The sequence below is a fragment of the Salvia splendens genome, chromosome 14 (assembly GCF_004379255.2).
Source record: "Salvia splendens isolate huo1 chromosome 14, SspV2, whole genome shotgun sequence".
Taxonomy (NCBI): domain Eukaryota; kingdom Viridiplantae; phylum Streptophyta; class Magnoliopsida; order Lamiales; family Lamiaceae; genus Salvia; species Salvia splendens.
The window spans coordinates 1,356,678-1,375,563 of NC_056045.1; the positions used below are offsets into that span (position 1 = coordinate 1,356,678).

At 38.9% G+C, this 18,886-nt stretch overlaps 4 protein-coding genes across 10 annotated transcripts; 2 read left to right on the forward strand and 2 right to left on the reverse strand.

The window, feature by feature from the left end:
* Positions 1–651: 651 nt before the first annotated feature.
* LOC121766144 lies at positions 652–3,644 on the reverse strand. Of its 2 annotated transcripts, XR_006042921.1 has the most exons (4): positions 3,506–3,644; positions 1,912–2,593; positions 1,385–1,508; positions 1,284–1,297 (listed from the first exon to the last, which is right to left on the reverse strand). XR_006042921.1 is itself a non-coding variant. In XM_042162492.1 (2 exons), exons 1-2 carry the CDS (start codon positions 1,631–1,633, stop codon positions 839–841), a joined length of 708 nt encoding a protein of 235 aa, XP_042018426.1. In that variant the 5' UTR covers positions 1,634–1,830; the 3' UTR covers positions 652–838. The 2 variants fall into 2 exon arrangements, 1 of the variants encoding a protein (XP_042018426.1); XM_042162492.1 differs by lacking the exons at positions 1,912–2,593; positions 3,506–3,644 and having other exon boundaries at positions 652–1,297; positions 1,385–1,830.
* Positions 3,645–6,292: 2,648 nt separating this feature from the next.
* LOC121763309 (DPH4 homolog) lies at positions 6,293–7,570 on the reverse strand. Its single transcript, XM_042159303.1, has 2 exons — positions 7,433–7,570; positions 6,293–7,026 (listed from the first exon to the last, which is right to left on the reverse strand). The coding sequence occupies exon 2, from the start codon at positions 7,021–7,023 to the stop codon at positions 6,508–6,510; it is 516 nt and encodes a 171-aa protein (XP_042015237.1). The 5' UTR covers positions 7,024–7,026; positions 7,433–7,570; the 3' UTR covers positions 6,293–6,507.
* On the forward strand, positions 7,463–9,287 carry LOC121763310. Of its 5 annotated transcripts, none has more exons than XM_042159304.1 (4): positions 7,463–7,878; positions 7,960–8,039; positions 8,691–8,748; positions 8,831–9,287. In XM_042159304.1, the coding sequence occupies exons 1-4, from the start codon at positions 7,606–7,608 to the stop codon at positions 8,873–8,875; spliced, it is 456 nt and encodes a 151-aa protein (XP_042015238.1). In that variant the 5' UTR covers positions 7,463–7,605; the 3' UTR covers positions 8,876–9,287. The 5 variants fall into 5 exon arrangements, 2 of the variants coding, with proteins under 2 accessions (XP_042015238.1, XP_042015239.1); XR_006042420.1 differs by lacking the exon at positions 7,960–8,039 and adding an exon at positions 8,311–8,516 and having other exon boundaries at positions 7,504–7,878; XR_006042421.1 differs by having other exon boundaries at positions 7,760–7,878; positions 7,982–8,039.
* A 4,984-nt stretch (positions 9,288–14,271) lies between these two features.
* Positions 14,272–18,696, forward strand: LOC121763541 (probable protein phosphatase 2C 12). Of its 2 annotated transcripts, none has more exons than XM_042159577.1 (10): positions 14,272–14,460; positions 14,565–15,185; positions 15,645–15,816; positions 16,410–16,563; positions 16,639–16,702; positions 16,781–16,888; positions 17,084–17,209; positions 17,294–17,532; positions 17,927–18,129; positions 18,221–18,696. In XM_042159577.1, the coding sequence occupies exons 2-10, from the start codon at positions 14,985–14,987 to the stop codon at positions 18,247–18,249; spliced, it is 1,296 nt and encodes a 431-aa protein (XP_042015511.1). In that variant the 5' UTR covers positions 14,272–14,460; positions 14,565–14,984; the 3' UTR covers positions 18,250–18,696. The 2 variants fall into 2 exon arrangements, with proteins under 2 accessions (XP_042015511.1, XP_042015510.1); XM_042159576.1 differs by having other exon boundaries at positions 14,814–15,185.
* Positions 18,697–18,886: the final 190 nt, after the last annotated feature.

The window sequence follows — 18,886 nt, forward strand, 5'->3', positions numbered from 1 at the left end:
TTCATTGTTTATTTTATTGATCTCTAATTTCGTACTCCCTCCATCCCATTACAAGTGATAGATTTCTTTTGGATATGAGAATTAAGAAAATAATATGTATTGAGTTAAAGTAGAGAGAGTAAAGTATGAGAGAGAAAAAAGTAAGAAAGAGATAAAGAGATAATAAAGTAAGAAAGAGAGAATAAAGTAAGAGAGAGGGAATAAAGTAAGGATGGTTGATGTTTTGTTTTTAGTTAAAAAAAGAAATTGATCACTTTTAGTGGGACAACTCAAAATGGAAAGTTGATCACTTGTGGTGGAACATAGGGAGTATGTATTTTTTAAAATCGCGATATTTATGAAATTAGAACAAACTATCAAAATATTGAAAAATCATGCGTGACATGAGTGATTGGTTTCGAGTGGCTTGGAGTGCTCTGAATCAGCGCAGGTGGGGTCATGCCCCGGTCCGCGGCCCACCTCGCTCCGCCACAATGCACACGTGCCATGGGCGTGCCACAGGTCTGACCAAAAATGGGTTCGTTGTGAGGGTAGTTCATGGAGTAGCTTTTTATGGAATTGTTAATTGATGTTTTGTGATTTGGTCCACAATTTTACAACTATTGTAGGATAAGTTCTCTTACTTTATTCCGAAATTATCAAACAAAAAAGGAAAGAAATGATATCCCTTGCCCAAAAACTCAATTATCCAACTCAACTCCCAATTGATATATTTAGTAAACACTATACTAAAACAAAATTAATCACAAAACTCAAATCATACTCAAGCAAAGTAGGTATCAATATATCATCCATGTATTATTGTGGGGCTGCTTAAACGGGTTCGGGTATCGGCTATTCACCAACCCGACCCGACACTCGTGGCAATCCCGGCGTTCTTCCTCCACGACCACGAATCGGACGGCGACTTCGGCAGCGGAGGCAGCAAAAATGCCTTCTTGCAAAGCCCAAACGGCCACCCTTCATACTGCATAAGCTCTTGAATAATTATGCATCGCCTGCTAAAATCTTTACAAGAATCGATCTTTTTCAAGCTCGATGACCGCGACAAACGTGTCTTGACCGAGAAAAACGTGTCGTAGCTCGTAGCGCTCGAACACCTAGTGAGCCGAGCAGCTGCACTGGAAAACTCCTCCTCCTCTCCATTTCCACCGGAGCTGCGCGATTCCCAACTCCCTTTTCGAGCGAGCAAGAAGTGCTGCGGAGAGAGAGCCCATCTCGAGGCATCCGACCCGAACACGGACTTGCGCTTGCATTTGGACTCCATGTATCTGCTCATGACCGCTGAAACGAAAACCTGCAACGAGTTTTCGCCGAAAATATCGAGCTCATTAGCCATTCAAAAGAGAAACAATCAGAGTCTAAAAAGGAGACATAGCATTACTTCATCTTCTTCATCAAAATCACAGGCAGCATCCTCTGTTTCGGAGCTCAGACCCGAGAGCTTCCCCGCGAAAAGAGGGCACTTGGAAAGCCTCTCTCGCAAAGCGGAAGAGAGGGATTTGCACCTAATGCAAGGATACCGATAAAACATCGTCGTGGTGAGAAAGAAATATGTATACACACACAAATGGATGTGTTGATGGTTTCTTGATGAAGAATTATATACATATGTAAACACACACAAATACATATATGTATGTATTTTGTAATTTTCATATCTGATTAAGAGTCTTTTCAATGAGAGTGGCCCCTCACCTTATTCCACTTAAAATTCACAGTTGAGTCTTTGGGGTGAAGGCTAAGTTAAAAAAATAGACAGAAAAGTTTACCTAATTTTTCCTTCAAATTCTAAACAAATTAGTTTAAACACTTCGTAGGATAGAGCCTAATATAAGGTTTATCCGACACTTAATCCGAGTAAATAGAATATTTTTTACGAAAGCGACTGCAGGGGAAGAGGGAAAATACCGTTTCTACATGACCCGAGCATCCACATCAAGAGCCGAGCTACCATCAAACATCCACTGCTCTCCGTTGATCTCCACTCGATATCTGTGAGACAAAGGAACACAATGTATATTTATAGATACAGGGAGTTCGTCTCATCCACGTGCTTTTCCCTCGTTATTAGGTTAACTGGACAAACGTTGCAAGAGAACAAGAATCACGAAGAAAGTGGAAGGTAAAATACATAAAAGTATGCATTACTGACAAACAAACACATCAAAGGGGTGAAGTTTCTTTAAAATCGAATCAATTAGAAGACACGTGTAGCTGCTGGAATGCCACGGAGATCAGAGACTGGATCTTGGCGAGGGCTGAAGTCTTCTCGGGCGGGCATTTGGAGAGGGCGAGGTTTAACGAGATGATAGCCTCGTCGACCCTCCCTGCTGACATGGATGCCAATCCGGCTTTGTAAGCCTCATCGGCTATCTGAGCATCAAAGCTCGGAGCTGGCTTTCTGTTAGTGTTTCTGGCCTTTGGAGCAGGGTCAGGAGACGGTGAGAAGACCGTTGCACGAGCATACTCGAGAGCAGCAATGGTGGAGTTTATCTCAGCCATGAGAGCTTCGGGAGCAACGGAGATAGCCTTGACACCATCGTACACGCTCCACCGATGCTTTTGTTGTCCGTAGCTCATCTTAAAACTCCTGTAGAGTGCAACATATGCCCGATTTCACAAACTAAAAAGACTAAAATTCAGTTCTTGACATACTAATTTCGCATAAATCACCACACACACATTCAAGAAATGTGTAATGCCAAAACTAGAAAGCAGTTAGCCTTACTTCAACACTACTAATCAGTCAAATAAGCGCAGCCAAATGCACTAATCAACGAACACGAACCATCCGAAAGAAACCGAAATCAACACGAAAAAGAAACACATACAAGAAGAAGCCCATCTTACAGCTCCAGTAGAGTGTCTAATTTCACAAGCTAAAAGACTACTAAAATTTAGTTCTTGACATTTAATTTTGCATAAATCAACACACACACATTCAAGCAATGTGTGATGGACATAGCTAGAACGCAATAGCCTTACTTCCACACTACTATCAGTCAAATAAGAGCAGCCAAATGCAACAATCAACGAGCACAATTCATCTTAACGAAACCGAAATCAACGCAAAAATACACATACAAGAAGAAGCCCTCAACCATTTCAATCATAAATCCTAATTACAATCAATCAAACTTGAACATCAAATTCAATGTGGACAATACATCTACTTCAATCCAAGGCCTTTTTCTGTGACTCATCTATCAATAGTGGATAAATGCAAATGAAATAGACAATTAGGCAGCTAACAAATTAAAATTTCCCAAAAGAAGATAAACATGCTTCCATCAATTTCATCAGAAGATAATTATTTCCCACATTATGAATGAAAAGGGCATTTCAACCACCAAATTCATAAACCCCAGCAAACAAACAGCACAGCTTCAATCTGGTAAACCCAACATTAACATTTCCAGAAAAAACAAACATGGGTCCAAACTAAAAATCCTAGAAATGGAGAAACATTATCATAGGCATAAAAAAGGGTACAAAAAGGAACCTTTTTTTCCCAAAAATGTAATCACAATCCACAAAATCAACTCTTTTTAGCTCTCTCTCCGTGAAATTTGGTTTATATTCACAATTTGAAGGCGGCATTAAGTTTGAGAAGGTCCTAGATTGAAGCTTGAAGAACTAAATTTCGAGATGTGTGTGTTTAATTTTACATATTTTGTTATATGCATATTACTAATTGTTAGACATCCACATTAGGAATAACCCAGCAATAGCCCAGTCATAGCCTAGTCACTGCCACATCATCATCACTAAAAATCCTCCTGCCACATCATCAAAACATGCAAATAGTCCATCAATAGCTCAGCCATAGCCTAGCCACATAATATCCACATCACTATTAACAAATATATACAAAATGAAATAATAAACAATCACACAATATACGAAATTTAATTTACGAGACACATACGGGAAACATTAATAATACTATTAAAATTTTAAAAAGTACAATAATTTAAAAAAAGTACAATAATTAAAAAAAATTACAATAATTTATAAAAAAGTACAATAATTCACTCCTCGTTGTCGTCGCCGTCGTCGTCTCCAACGTCGTTGTCGCCACCATCGCCTCCGCCGCCTCTACTCCCGGCGGCTTCCCTCCGTGCCGCCTCCAAATCCTCCTGCATGCTCAGGAGCAATGTTTGAAGCAAACTCTTCTCCACGGGGTCCACCGGCGCCCGCCATTCGGCCATCGTCTTGACCATCTGAGCGCGCGTTTGTTGACGCGCGAAGAATTTGAGATCCGCTGTGGATTGGCCAAGGGGGGATGCCGACTGGACCTCCTGTGAACCCCCGGCGATCCCCATCGCCTCCCGTTGAGCCAGCCTGTGCCAACCGGGCGAGTACGGCGAGCAAACGAACGAGGGGTCGGGACCTCCTGGGCCGTCTCAGGGAGGTCGTGGGAACCACCGCTACTGCCGCTGAAATCACCGGAATAGTTCAACCGTTGCTTCTTCGGCCAGCCAGAGTCGACACCTACTCGGAACTTCTCGGAGTCGTTCAGCACAAGATAGCAGTTCCAGTAGGTGAATTCCTTGTACACCCCCTTCAGGGGGAAGACTTTCTCCGCTATCCTCCTGTAGTCGTCCTCCGTTTGGCCACTGCTCATCATGCGGAGGGCGTTGGTGTACAAACCCGAAAATCGGGAGACCGCAACCCTGATTCGGTCCCACCCCTTCCGGCAATCCTCCCCATTGCGTGGCCTCCCCTCCGGGCAAAACCTCTGATAGGCTGCTGCTATCTTGCCCCACAAGTTGACGATCCTCTGGTTGTTCGAAACGAGAGGATCGTCGCAAACACTCACCCACGCCTTGGACAGCGCGACGTTCTCCGCGTCTGTCCACCTCCTCCGTACCGCGTTGTCGTCCTCACCCGGCTGCGAGGACTCGCCGACCCTTTTCCCCTTGCCTTTCTTCTTTGGGGCGCCCCGACCCCGCCCTGCGCCCCCCGTTTGAACGGGAGCATCCGGAACACCGGAAAGATCTATCCCCAAGTCATTGAAGGAGAAAGTGTCAAACTGGGCCGGAGGCGCAGCCTCCGTTGGCGTCGCTGTGTGCGACGAACCAGTCGAAAAATTAAAACTGGGGCGATAGACGTCCCCCGGCGTCCCCTGCGTCGCCGGTACCCCCTCGGGCATCATCTGCATCCCGGGTGCCCACCCCGACATCGCCGGAAACGCCCCCGGCGGACTCCCCCCGGCTGGTATCCCGGGCATCATCTGCTGCCACGGGTACATGTTGTAGTATGGGTGCATCTGACTCGGGTGCATCTGACTCCATCCACCTCCCACGGGGATCGGGGGAGTTTGAGATCCGCTATTCCCTAAAGTAGGCTCGTTGTTGAGATCCATTTACCGTTATTGATCTTGTACAGAAATTTAGATAGAGAGAGTACTCGTTAATACAAGTGGTGCGAATGAAAATGACGGGCAAGTCGCGTATATATAGTGTTTCGAAAAAAAAAATTAAAAATTCGCGCTAGGCGATCCGGACGCTGCAATAGCGCCTAGCGCACCGCCTAGCGCCGCGGAACCGCCGAGCGCTAGGCGGTTTTTTTTCGCGAAATCCACTAGGCGGCTGCAATAGATCGCCTAGCGCACCGCCTAGCGCCGGCGCTCGGCTAGGCGGTGCGCTAGGCGCTATTGTGGATGCTCTTAGCAGCGTGTTTGTTTTCGGCCAGAAATAATACTAGTTTCCCTTAAAAAATGAGGCCTTGATTATAAGTTGACTATGATAATTCATATCATTTGGAGAGAGAAATTTTGCAGAATGAACGTTGCACTTTTCACTCTAATCAATCTCTCTATTCTCATGAATTTTATCCAAAAACTTTGCAATTTTTATGTGGTATTTATTGAAGTCTTGATTATGGTCTATTATCGTCATAATTGTAACATCAGCAAACGCACATGAAACACGTGGTATGATAACCCAATTTGTTTAGATTGTGTACTCTATAATTATTTAAATCTTTGTTTTCCACAAAATTTTAATAGACATATCCAAAATTTTAATAGACATTTCCAAGTTAGTAAAGTTTAGCTCACGAATAATGAAAGTGAACCACAACCCAAGAGTTGGCGAAGAGTTGTCTTGTTACACCATAAAATCGACAACAGCTCCAAAGACCGAATTTAACAAAGTTTTGCAACCCTTATATGTCAGCGGTGGAGTCGGCAGATTCCACCTACCTGGATCCGCCACTGTCGAGACACCTGACTTTGGCTCACGATTCGACTCAACTCATTTACAACCCTAACATAATCACGACAAGAAAGAAAGAATCTCGTGCCAAAATCAAACCCCTCTTTGAATCCACATACCTATATGTTTCAACTCAATGCTCAGCATCAAGCTCCTTTGTTTACAAATACATCACATCAAGTAGAGCACGTTTCCAACTCAAAGCCATGCTTTAATGAATGGAAATCCAAAGCAAAATCCACCATTCAACTCAATGAAATTATCAATTCAATCAACACTGGCCTCAATCAATGACTAGCCGTAGTTTCAGAGAGCACGATCCACACGGGAGAACAATCGACGCTTGCAAAGACAAAGACGAATGCAACGAAACCTCACCTCGTTTTCTCGAAAACTGATATCCCATTTCATCCAATTCACAAGAACTTATACAGAAGAAATCACCACACCTGCATTGATAGGACATGTCGAAACCCCCTCCGTCCTCTTCTTCTTCGACAACCATCATATCTCCTACGTTTACGTCTTCTGCAGCGACAGCTTCCTGTCTCAACGTCCTCAAATCACAGTCGTACAGGGCCCTTGATCCCGGATCACCGAGCACTTTCCACGCCCTCTGCACCTCAAGAAACTCACTCCTGAGGGGATTTGATTGCTCGGATGAATCCAGCAGCTTATCCGGATGGAGAGCGAGGATGGCAGATCGATAAGTTTTACGGATTTCTTCTTGGCTCGCATCTTCCTTCACACCAATGGCCCCATAGTGAGTTCTGCAGCTCATGTTTTGGCTCCTTATCATGATCTGTCATGTATCAACATCCAACAATTATCCAAGAATGATCATTGACAATGAAGATCAACATCAAAATTAAATAAAAAGCATAAATTTAACACATGTATCTACATATATGTATGTAACCAAGAACATTCTACTCATATTTAAAAGCATTGTTTCATCTCTACTGACATTAGAGTCAATCAACAGCATAACTATTTATATACTCCTATATACTAGTATTTCTCCAATCACCTTTTAAATGGAATAAGAATCAATCAAAATTAGCTCAAAACTCCAATCCTTGCAAGGATGCATTCATCGCAATTCATTCAAGCATTTCATCAAACAGTTTTCGGGCACTAGCATTCATATTTTTTCCAATCTACTCGTATAATTCTGACAGAGCATAAGCTGTGGCTGTGCGACCTACCTGATGTGGCTTTGCTGGCGGCTACGGCAGTCGGAGGCGCGGCGGCGAGACTGGCGGTGCGGCGGAAAGAGACACACAGTTGCTTTTAATTTTTTGAAGAAAATTAAATTAAAAAAAATACCCAATATATATACGTATATTTTTATTTTAAAATAAAATTCCTAGCTCAAAAGATGTCATTTAGTAAACCTCACTCAACCCCATCAAATTATCTTCAACACATCAATTTCCAAATATTCGATGAAATTCTCATCCTCGCTAGTTCCCAGGATGTGGGGATTAGGCGGAAATCATTATTGGGGAAGAAAGGAGAAGGGGGAAGTGAAAGGAATAGTTGTGGTATTTGCATGGATGTCAAGTCAGGAGAAGCATTTGCAGAATTATATCGATCTCTACTCTTCTCTCGGGTGGAATTCCATTGTTTGCCAAGCTCAATTCCTCAATTCGTAAGTCTCTGTTTCGCTCCTCGCAATTTTGGATTTTTTAACCGTGGTAGCTGAATTCGTTTGTTTGATGCTTGATTGTAGTTGCAATTTTGTCTATTTTTAGGCTGGATTGGTGTTTTAGCTTCTATACTTATCTGTTGGCTGATTGAATTCCTCAATTTGTAAGTTTTTGTTCACATCATTTTCAGATACTCAGCAATTTTGGATATTTTGATCATATTTGCTGAATTCGTTTGTTTGATGCTTGATTGGAGTAATAATTGTATCTAGTTTTAGGCTTAATTAGTGTTTTAGCTTCTATGCTTGGAAGTTTTTTACCGGTTTGTGAATTTTGATTATTCTGGATTAGTTTTTTACCAGTTTTGGAGTTTGGATAATGTGCTCAAGGTTGGGGATCTCATGGATTGCTTGAATTTGGTTAATATATTTCAGTTGATTCCATGGAGTTTGATATCGGTGATTGTTGATTAAGATGATTGCGGAATAAACTACTTTGCTCCGGCTTGAAATGCTGTTCATTAGGCATAACTAGTTTAACACCCGTGCGAAGAAACAGAGCACCATTTAGCTCCTTTGCTCGGTTCGGGTTTATTTATATGGCTGATGGAAGTCGGGTTGATTGTTTGACATTACGTTCAGTAAGTTTGATCTGTTTGAATTGCTTGCATAATAGCTATGGAAGTTGTCGTTGAGCCTTTAATACCTCTTTATCTTTTACTCTCGTATGTGAAGGACGTGTGTGTGTGTGCATCTCTTGTTCGTTTCGAGTTGCAACTTGTAAGGAAAAAAACTGATATTCTCTTCGTTAGCAGATTTTTTCCAGATAAGGCTGCATCGTTGGCTCGGGAAATAGTTATTGAGCTCATTCAGGTTGGTTACTGAGATGAAATATGATGTGTTTGCCAGATTTTAGTACTTTTTCGTGCTTATTTTTGTTTCGAATCAATTTCAGGTGCAGGAATTAAAAATAAGGCCCATGGCATGGCGTCTTAGGTGAGGTGAGTTCCTCTTCGACGTTTGGGTTCCAAAGAATGTTGATGATTGGGACATGAGATTTTCGCCCTCCATGAGAAGCGCGTTTGGGCGGAGGGCTTCTCCTTTCAATCCTATAAACCGCATCGATCCTTCGCTCTAGATTATGATGGTTCGGCTTCATAACAAGAAGGCACTTTATGGCCGCGAAAGAGCATTTTTATCACTTCAAGATTACTTTTCGGGCAAGAAGACGAAGAAGCTTCGTCTGCTGTTTTTCGACACCGTTTCCACCACCTGGAATTTCTTGGACTGTAAGTGGCAGTACTAACATTTGACGCAAGATGTATAGCAATAAAGGTTATGTAGCTTTGTAATTTAACTTTGTATCAATGTTTTCTTGAGGGTAAATAATGGAATAGATTTATGTATCATAAGGATATCTCTTGTTAATCGTATATAAGCAAAGAAGTCCAAAGTCTAAATATCAGATTCTATTCTTCACATTCTCCAAATTCAAGTATTACAATATATAAAGAAAATTGTGATCAAAATCATAATTCGTTTAAAATCAGAACTATAAATAATTCTCAATCATTTGATTTAAAATCTAATGGTGCCATTAGTTTATAACCAAAAATCAAGTTATATAAGTAATTCGCACCCATTTTATGTCGATTATTATATATAATTAATTATATCATATAAGTAGTGCGAGACAATTCAAAATACAATACAACTTAATATTAAACAAATAATTACGAATATTGCTCAGACAAAATATGAAGGTGAAATTTCAGCCACTTTTGGTAGCACACAGCCCAAATTTTAATAGGGTGCTTTCAGTACCATGGAATTGAGGGCTTGGAATTGGAATTAGAGCTTTCAATTCCAAATCCGATGTTCGGTATTACAAAAATATTTGGATTTGGAATTGAATTGTAATTCCAAATCTTCCAATTCCACAATTTGAATTCAATACCAAAAGTAGAAAATTGTAATTCCAAAATCCAAATAGTCATAAAATTTCACTATATATCCACTTCACACACTACACACACTTCACACATTACACACACTTCACATATTTCACACACTACACACATTTCACACACTACACATATTTCACACACTACACACACTACACACATTTCACACACTACACCCACTTCAAACACTACACACATTTCACACACTACACACAGTTCACACACTTCACACACTACACACATTTCACACACTATACACAGTTCACACACTACACACAGTTCACACACTACACACATTTCACACACTTTACTACGCTACACACTACACACATTTCACACACTTCACTACGCTACACACGCTGCACACTACACACACTACACATTTGATCCAAAACGAACAGTATCGAAAAACTAAAATTTTTTCAAAAGTTTAAATTGAATCAAATCGAAAAACGGAAAATTTGAACTAAATTTGAAATTTTAGTTTGTGTGAAGTGTGTGTATTTCGTGTAAAATTTGTAAGTGTGTGTAATGTGTGTACAATGTGTATATTTTGTGTATAGTGTATGTAGTGTGTTTATTTTATGTGCAATGTGTGTATTTTGTGTGCATAGTGTGAAGTGTGTGAAATGTGTGTAGTGTGTGAAATATTTGAAGTGTGTGAAATGTGTGAAATGTGTGTAGTGTATGAAATGTGTGTAGTGTATGTAGTGTATGAAATGTGTGTAGTGTGTGTAGTGTGTGAAATATTTGAAGTGTGTGTAGTGTGTGAAATATTTGAAATATGTGAAATGTATGTAGTGTGTGAAGTGTGTGCAGTGTGTGAAATATGTGAAATGTGTGAAGTGTTTGAAATGTATGTAGTGTGTGCAGTGTGTGATATGTGTAAAGTGTGTGTACAGTGTGTGTAGTGTGTGAAATATGTGTAGTGTGCACTGTGTGTATATTAACCAAACATGTCAATTCAATTTCATATTAATTTTTCATTTTACCAAACATAGGATTTGGAATTGAATTGAATATTCAATTCCAATTCCATATACCGAACGGACCCATAGTGGAAAAGAAAGAAAAAAATATATATATTTGCGGTAATATCACGCGCTGTAGACGGGACTGGACGTCTTAGATGGGGTAGGAGTGTAAAAGCCGCCGCAGATTTCGGGAGGCAATTTCAGTCGTCTGCCCACTTGAAGTCAACGTCAAACCCTGCTGTCACCCATTTTTTTTTCTTTGATAAATTTCAGTAGTAAGTATTTCGCCACATAAATTTAAAATAATCTGGTTTTTATATAAAATGATTTTTTTACTAATACTATATGTATGAAATGTTTTTAAATTACAGTTCAAACCGATATTGTATAGATAACATTCCTGAAATAATGAAACCTAGTACTCCATTCGTCCCTTAGTAGATGTCATACTTAGAAGATGACACGAGATTTTAGGAAATGTTATTTTGTGTGTTAAGTGATGAGAGGAAAATATAATTTTATAATTGATGTGAGAATGAGTTTTTTTCAAAAGAGAAAATGTAACATCTTTTGTGGGACAAACTAGAAAGGAAAGTATGACATCTACTATGGGTCGGAGGGAGTAATATTCTTATAGTCAACTATGAATGAGTTTGGTAATACTAATACATGGAAGCAAAACAAACACGTTTAGTGAAGATTTTCATGCAAATTAATCAAAATTCTGATTGGCCAATTCTCAAGTCTCCATATCCATCTACATAATTAATGGGTCCACACCTTCATACATATATTTCAATTTGACTTCATCACCATGTCTCATCTATTCTTCTTTAGTTTGAGTTTATCTGGATTTTCTAAATGAGTAAGCTTAATACTATATATTTATAATTAAGAAAACAATTTTTATTGTGAGAATAGAGTTTCAATCTCACGAAAGGTAAAAGTTTCATTTTTATGAAATACAGTTGATTTTAGTTTGAATGCAATAACTTCGTACTACTATATAAATATAAAATGCAATATTTTTAATGTTTTGGAAAACAAGATATAATGGTCAAATCATTTTCTTTATATTTATTGTTTATTTGAATTCATGTACTAGTTGTTGGTTTTGACTCATTCTAAATATGGGAATTTTTTAACTTCATACGTGATTGAGACACAATTTCTATTTTGATAATATTTCCAAGCATAATGGTTAATTGCAAAACTTTATAGAAATCTACTTTTTAAATTCATTTTCGTGTATTCTTGTACAATCATAACTTATAAACATTATTAATCTAGTCACCTCTGTTTTTATGACAAATTCGCCAAAACATTAACAATTACACGACTCTATAAAACTCAAAACAGATGATTTTTAATGACCCACACACCCAATATTTCTAGGACATTTATCACTTTAGATTTTGAAATGGGTAAATTGCTTCAAAAGTCGTCAACTTTGCAAATAGTTTGGTATTTCCCGTAAACTTTAAAAGTTGCATGAAAAGTCATGAACTTTACCAATTGTTGCAAATTTCCCGTACGACCCGACCCGGTACATTTCCGGCAAAAACTAATCCTACGTGGCTCACCGGAGGCGTGACATGGCAAAATCTCCGGCAGAACAATAAAACGACGTCGTTTTTTAGTTTCAATTAAATTAAAATATATATCAATTTAGGGTTTATGTCTCTTATCTCTGTGACAGAAATCTCAATTCCCGTCGAGATTTCAACTCTTTCTTCTCCATTGCGACATGTAACTGGTCGCGATTCGTCAATCTACAATCCCATCGTGTTTCCTCCATAGGTAGGGTGGCGATTCCTCCACCTCACAATTCCCGGATGGCCGGAATACCCGACATGGGAAATCGGCACCCAAATGTAAAGTTTATGACTTTTCATGCAACTTTTAAAGTTTACGGGAAATACCAAACTATTTGCAAAGTTGACGACTTTTGAAGCAATTTACTCTTTTGAAATTGAATGATAAACCTTCCTACGCAGTTAAGTTTATGTAAAAATAGATGTAATGGTAGACCCAAAAAATGAAACTCGTTGAATGTCACATAAAAGAGAATTTATTTAATTTTCCTAAAAAAAGAGAAAAAAGCTAGATATTTAACTATCTCAATAGTTGTTAGGTACTAGTTAGTCTTTGAATTAATTGTTGATTTTTTTATGAAATTTGATAGTCCGTCTTGCAATTTTTAAAATTGCTCGAAAAAGCACAATGTTTACTATTGAATGCAATTCTTAAGACGGAATATTCAGGTCGCATGTGTTTAAATACATGTCTCAAGTTGATGATGCAACTGAGTAAATGTTAATTGTGTTGTCAAACGAATTAAGATTTGATCAAATATTGTGATTTCCGTCCATTTGTCCCTAGTTCTTTTCCTTTTTTAAAAAGTTTGATCAAACTTTGTGATTTTCTGTCCATTTGTCCCTAAACCTTTCCCCTTTTTTGAACACATAACAATTAAATCCCAATTTCTATTTATCACTCGTAATTATGTCCTTGTAAGTATTTAAATAGTAGTACCACAATACAAGAAGTGATGCAGATAAAAACGTGTTCTCACAAATAATAAATTGAGAAAGTGCTGAAATAGTTTGAACGAGACGCGCCAACAAAGATCATAGTGGAAGCGGAAAACATAAAGAAAAAGAATGAATAAATAAATAAATTATTTTCACAGCTCAGATTCCAGCTTTCCAATTTGCCAAACAAAAGCATTTTCATTTGTGACAATTGTCACTCGTCAAATCATGCACATGGCACTAATATAATATTTCAAAATAAAATACTTAAAACTTTCCAAAATGCAAACAACAACAAAAAAAAACCACACGTTTTCTATTTTTTTACTCATGTTTCGATTAGTAAAATTTAATTAACGATTATTTATTTATAATATCACTAAGAATATGGCATTTCGCACTCGTCCCATTTGACCAAATTTGACAAAAATTTAAGTTGAGTTAATAGACATAGAAGTTTGCATGGATGCGGTTTTCAAATACTCGAGCAGGCGTAGAAAAGAATATTAATATAGACACTCATAAATAAAATTAACGTAAAATTTATCTTTTTACGTTATCTTCATCTTCTCGTATACATCTTTCTGTACCCAAATTGCTTTATTCATCCGTCTTTTTATACTCTTCCTATTGTTTAAGCAACTTCGACAAATTCCATACTAGAAAATAAATAAATAGAGAAAATGGTAGACACTTAAGTCCGTCGGTCAGTCGTTGCAGACCAGACATCCCTGTCACGAAATGTTGTGGAACATCAATACTGAGGAACTAAATGTAAGATTAGAGATACAATAAACTGGTGAGAGAACGAAAAGATAAATTTACTTTATTTATAGTATTTTATTTTTAGATTCTACGCTCAAAATGAAATTATTTAGTAATTTCCAATTTTCCATCATCACATTAATAGTAACATCCAAATGAATAAATGAAACATTGGATTCATGACTGTCCCCTCTAAAATTAGTACCATCAATATGCCGAACAGCATCTTCAATTTACACCCCCACCATTAGCTCTCTCTCTGAGATACAGTTGAAAGCGCAAGAATCGATTTTTCTGCACCCAACAACGCCGGGATCTGCGTTTCTCGATGACTGCAACCCAACAACGGTATTTCCTTCGATCATTCGCGCCTTCATTTTATTTTTCTGGGCGTTTTTGTTTCTAATTTTTTTATTTGTGTTTTATATGTTAACAATCAATAAATGTGGCAGACCAATCACCCATTCATCCGTTTTGCTCTTTTTAAATCCGCATTGTGCCGTCTTTTCATAAAAATCTAATCTCCAGCTGTGGATGATTCTTATGCTGTTTCGTGTTGGGTATTCCGGAAATGAGAGAGGATCTTGTTTGTATCGTTCGTCTTTCTCTTCGATTGCGCCGAGAAAACGAATTCGATTTATCCCCCTTTTGCTTTGATCATTGCAATTGTGATTTTTTTTATTGAGATTTTGTGTGTACAGGATTTATTTGGATTTGTGTTGATTGAATCCGGTGGAATTGGCACTGTCTAAGAGAAAAAAAGAGGGGTTTTGTTGTTCTGTAAAAAGGGATTTCAATTTTGGGATTTGCTGAAGAAAAAAGGTAGGAAGGAAAAGGGGAATCTATTAGTGTTAGGAAGGGAGAGCAGAGCAATGTTGACTAAGAGTGGCAACCATCAGACGGTCCCTTTATCCGTGTTGTTGAAACGGGAGCTTGCCAATGAGAAGGTTGAGAGGCCTGAGCTCACGCACGGCCAGGCCAGTCAGAGAAAGAAGGGCGAAGACTTGACCTTTATCAAGACTGAATGTCAACGAGTCTTGGGCGATGGAGTCACCACGTATTCTGTTTATGCGGTATAATGTCACACCTTTTGCTTCTATTTGTTGCATCAATGTAGTTGTTGGTTCTTGTAGTGTAGTATTGGATTCTTTGTTTGTTGTGTTCTTTATGATATTCGCTGATTCTTCGTGTTGTATGGTTTTTGATACTCGAAAATGGATGATATAGGCGAAAGATAGAGCTCCTTTAAGATTGAAACAGCAAGTATAAGACTAGAAGTCAGAGTTCAATGATATCGACAAAGAAATTGCTGAGTATCCAGCAGTTTGCTTCGTATCATAAATTCATGATCTTTTGATTCTTTTCACGTGTGCCTTTTCTCGTGAAAGGTAGAATTTTGTCGGAGATTTGAATGTGCATATCATGCTTTAGCTCTCAGTTTGTTACACTTGCTTTATGGTGCTCGTGTTGCTTCTTTTTTCCCCTCTTGTTTCTCATCGATATTATTAATTTTCCCAAATTCTTGTTTGCAGTTATTCGATGGTCACAATGGATCTGCAGCTGCAATCTATTCGAAGGAGAATCTCTTGAATAATGTCGTGAATGCTATTCCACAAGATCTTAACAGTGAAGAGTGGGTAGCAGCTTTGCCCCGAGCTTTAGTTGCAGGGTTTGTGAAAACCGACAAAGATTTCCAGGAAAGAGGTACGAGTGTTTTTCTAGCACATAATCCGAAAGAGTAGGGTTTAGGTGAAGAATTTATTGTACGGAAAATTTATTCGTATCGGACAGTTTAGAAGTCGAGCAGGATCCATTAGCATGTCAAATTGAAACAGTTTTGGAATTTTTCGAATTCAGTAATGAAAGCTTTTAGACAACTGTTATATCATTAACTGTTTGTATCCATATATTAATGGAAAATAGTAAAACATCCAGCTTTAAACCTTTGTTCAAACGACGTTTCATTTATTGCTTATCCAGATAAAGAAAGTACTTTTTCAAGACAATTTCCTCTCATATTTTGCCAATTTTCTCTTATAATCCTGCTTCAGAAGTGTATATAATGCCAAATCAAGATTTCTTTTTATTGTCGACTACCTAATAAATGACATAGGTCGATGGGACTTCAAATAACCTCGGTCGCTTTAAATATTACTGTTTGCATTATGCCGACTTAGGTCGATGGGACTTCAAATAACCTCGTTCGCTTTAAATATTACTGTTTGCATATGGCAAAATGCTGTAATACACACCCTCTCTCTGCAGCTGGGTGCTAATTCTCGCATTTTTTTTCTCAGCCCAAACTTCAGGAACAACGGTAACCTTTGTAATAATTGAGGGATGGGTCTTAACCGTTGCTTCAGTTGGCGATTCTCGTGGTGTGCTTGAATCAGCTGAAGGGTCGATATATTATCTCTCAGCAGATCATAGACTTGACTGCAGTGAAGAAGAGTAAGCACGCCAATTTGCAATTTCCGTGGTTTTTTTTTTACTATAAATCCAGTTCTCTGATTGTCAATGGAACAGGAGGGAACGAATAACTGCAAGTGGCGGTGAAGTTGGACGCCTTAATACCGGAGCTGGCACAGAGGTATGCACACTTAGGCTTCCCTTTCCAATTGGCCGAGATATAAATTTTAAATGTTACTGATGCTTTGGTGCTATGTAGATTGGTCCATTGAGGTGTTGGCCCGGTGGCTTGTGTCTTTCACGATCCATTGGTGACTTGGATGTCGGAGAATACATAGTTCCCGTACCTCATGTGAAGCAAGTCAAGGTTTGTTTGCTTCATCACATACCTATCTTTTTCTCCGATTTTAAATTTATACTGTTGCTTCACAACCTTGTTATGAGCCAATGGCTAGTAAAATAATCGAGTGGATTATAAACACGATGGAGGGAGTAATACTTATTTCGATGTTTTTGATGAGAACTATCTCTTTCGCTAAATCATTTCATTTGCGAAATGCAGCTATCATCAACTGGTGGGAGGCTTATTATCTCGAGCGACGGTGTTTGGGATGCGTTATCTGCGGAAACAGCTTTTGAGTGTTGTAGAGGAATGCCACCGGATGCTGCAGCCTCACAGATCGTCAAAGTAATTTTATATTGTGTTTTTTCTTACGAATTTCATATCTCACGTTAATATGGTTATCTGACTTTCTCGTTATCGTACTTGCAGGAAGCTGTGCAGGTGAAAGGGCTTCGAGATGATACAACGTGTATTGTTGTAGACATACAGCCTCCTGAGAAGAACGAGCCGCCAAAAGTACCCCCTAAGAAGCAAGGGAAAAGAGGCATAAAGTCTATGTTTCGGAAAAAGTCATCAGAGTCGACCTCTCTTCCCAGCAAGGAAGAACACATTGAACCAGAGATGGTGGAGGAAATGTTCGAGGAAGGATCGGCCTACCTATCGGAAAGGTATGAATGATTTTGTATAAAATTATACTCCCTCCGTCCCGCACTACTCGCACTTATTTCCTTTTTGGGCGTCCCAAGTTACTTGCACTCTTTCCATTTTTAGTAAAAATTTTCACCTACAGCCGTAATTTTTGACTTTCCTATACACTCATTCCTTAATCTCCGTGCCGAAAAGGAAAGGGGCGAGTAGCCCGGGACGGAGGGAGTATTTCTAAACGAGGGTCTTGTGTCAAACAGTCTGATGTACCTATACACGGATCCAAACACAAACAAAATTACAAATAGACCACCGAATATGTACTTGGATCCGTAAATGGGTACTGTTTGGCGGATCTTTACCTTTCAAACGATGATCAGTGTTCTTAATTTGATTCGTTTGTTGTGTGGTACAAAGGTTGGACTCGAAGTACCCGGTGTGCAACATGTTCAAGCTGTTCATATGCGCGGTTTGTCAAGCGGAGATAAAACCCGGAGAGGGTATTTCAATACACTCTGGAACAGCCGATTTGAAAAAGGTACGGCCTTGGGATGGCCCTTTCCTCTGCTCAAGCTGCCAAGAGAAGAAAGACGCCATGGAAGGGAAAAGAGCTTCCGGAGGTAAACCTTCACTTCGTTGCTCAACTACATTGAAACTCTTAACGTGTTCTTGCAACACATTCATTTCTTTCGTGTTTCCCCTTTTTACCAGCTTCTAGATACAGTAGTGGAAGTGACTAGTCGATCTCATTCGTCCCTCAAAGTACGAGTGTTCAAACCGATGATAACTGCAAAGCTCGTTACATGACAAGAACAAACTACCATGTGTTGCTATAATCTACTAGTTGGGACCCCTATTGTGAATAGCTAAGACGAAGACAGTGTTTTTTTAGGGTTTGGACTTGAAGATGAAGAAGATCTACAAACCCTAAAACGAGTAAGTCTTCTTGTGTACAATCGTCGTAGAATATACCAGAGATAACTTATTTGTTGATCGAGTTCATTATTTACTGAAATACACTCTTTCCCCTCACATACCTAACAAGTGAAAAGCTATTACCATTGTAATATTTGTCACATAGAATGTTTAAATAGGGTTTTACTTTGTCTTAGGCAACATTATTTCTTGATGTAACATTGTTTTATATTCCTTCTTCTATGATTAAGGAAGCCAAACATTCACAACTACTGGTAATCCTCTTTGATGTATATACTCTAAAGGGAAGTCGTCGTGTCAGAACGGCTGACTGGTCAAGATCTGGATCTAGATTTTGGCCTATCAGAAAGTCTGACACGAGTTTTTGTGTACTTTCAAATGTGCGTGATGTCGTTGTCGAGATTGGCTCGTTTGTTGCATAAAACTGTAAAGGCATATCTC

What these genes read in the sequence shown, in the direction of transcription:
- LOC121763310 (XM_042159304.1), top strand. Translation starts at nt 7,606, where the DNA reads ATGTCATTTAGTAAACCTCACTCAACCCCATCAAATTATCTTCAACAC. An exon ending in CAAGCTCAATTCCTCAATTC is followed by an intron (nt 7,879 to 7,959) that starts GTAAGTCTCTGT and finishes GCTTGATTGTAG; the next exon opens with TTGCAATTTTGTCTATTTTT. An exon ending in TAGTTATTGAGCTCATTCAG is followed by an intron (nt 8,749 to 8,830) that starts GTTGGTTACTGA and finishes AATCAATTTCAG; the next exon opens with GTGCAGGAATTAAAAATAAG.
- LOC121766144 (XM_042162492.1), bottom strand. Translation starts at nt 1,633, where the DNA reads ATGTATTTGTGTGTGTTTACATATGTATATAATTCTTCATCAAGAAAC. An exon ending in ATTTTGATGAAGAAGATGAA is followed by an intron (nt 1,298 to 1,384) that starts GTAATGCTATGT and finishes AACTCGTTGCAG; the next exon opens with GTTTTCGTTTCAGCGGTCAT.
- LOC121763309 (XM_042159303.1), bottom strand. Translation starts at nt 7,023, where the DNA reads ATGATAAGGAGCCAAAACATGAGCTGCAGAACTCACTATGGGGCCATT.
- LOC121763541 (XM_042159577.1), top strand. Translation starts at nt 14,985, where the DNA reads ATGTTGACTAAGAGTGGCAACCATCAGACGGTCCCTTTATCCGTGTTG. An exon ending in CAAAGATTTCCAGGAAAGAG is followed by an intron (nt 15,817 to 16,409) that starts GTACGAGTGTTT and finishes TTTTTTTCTCAG; the next exon opens with CCCAAACTTCAGGAACAACG. An exon ending in TCGGCCTACCTATCGGAAAG is followed by an intron (nt 17,533 to 17,926) that starts GTATGAATGATT and finishes TGTGGTACAAAG; the next exon opens with GTTGGACTCGAAGTACCCGG.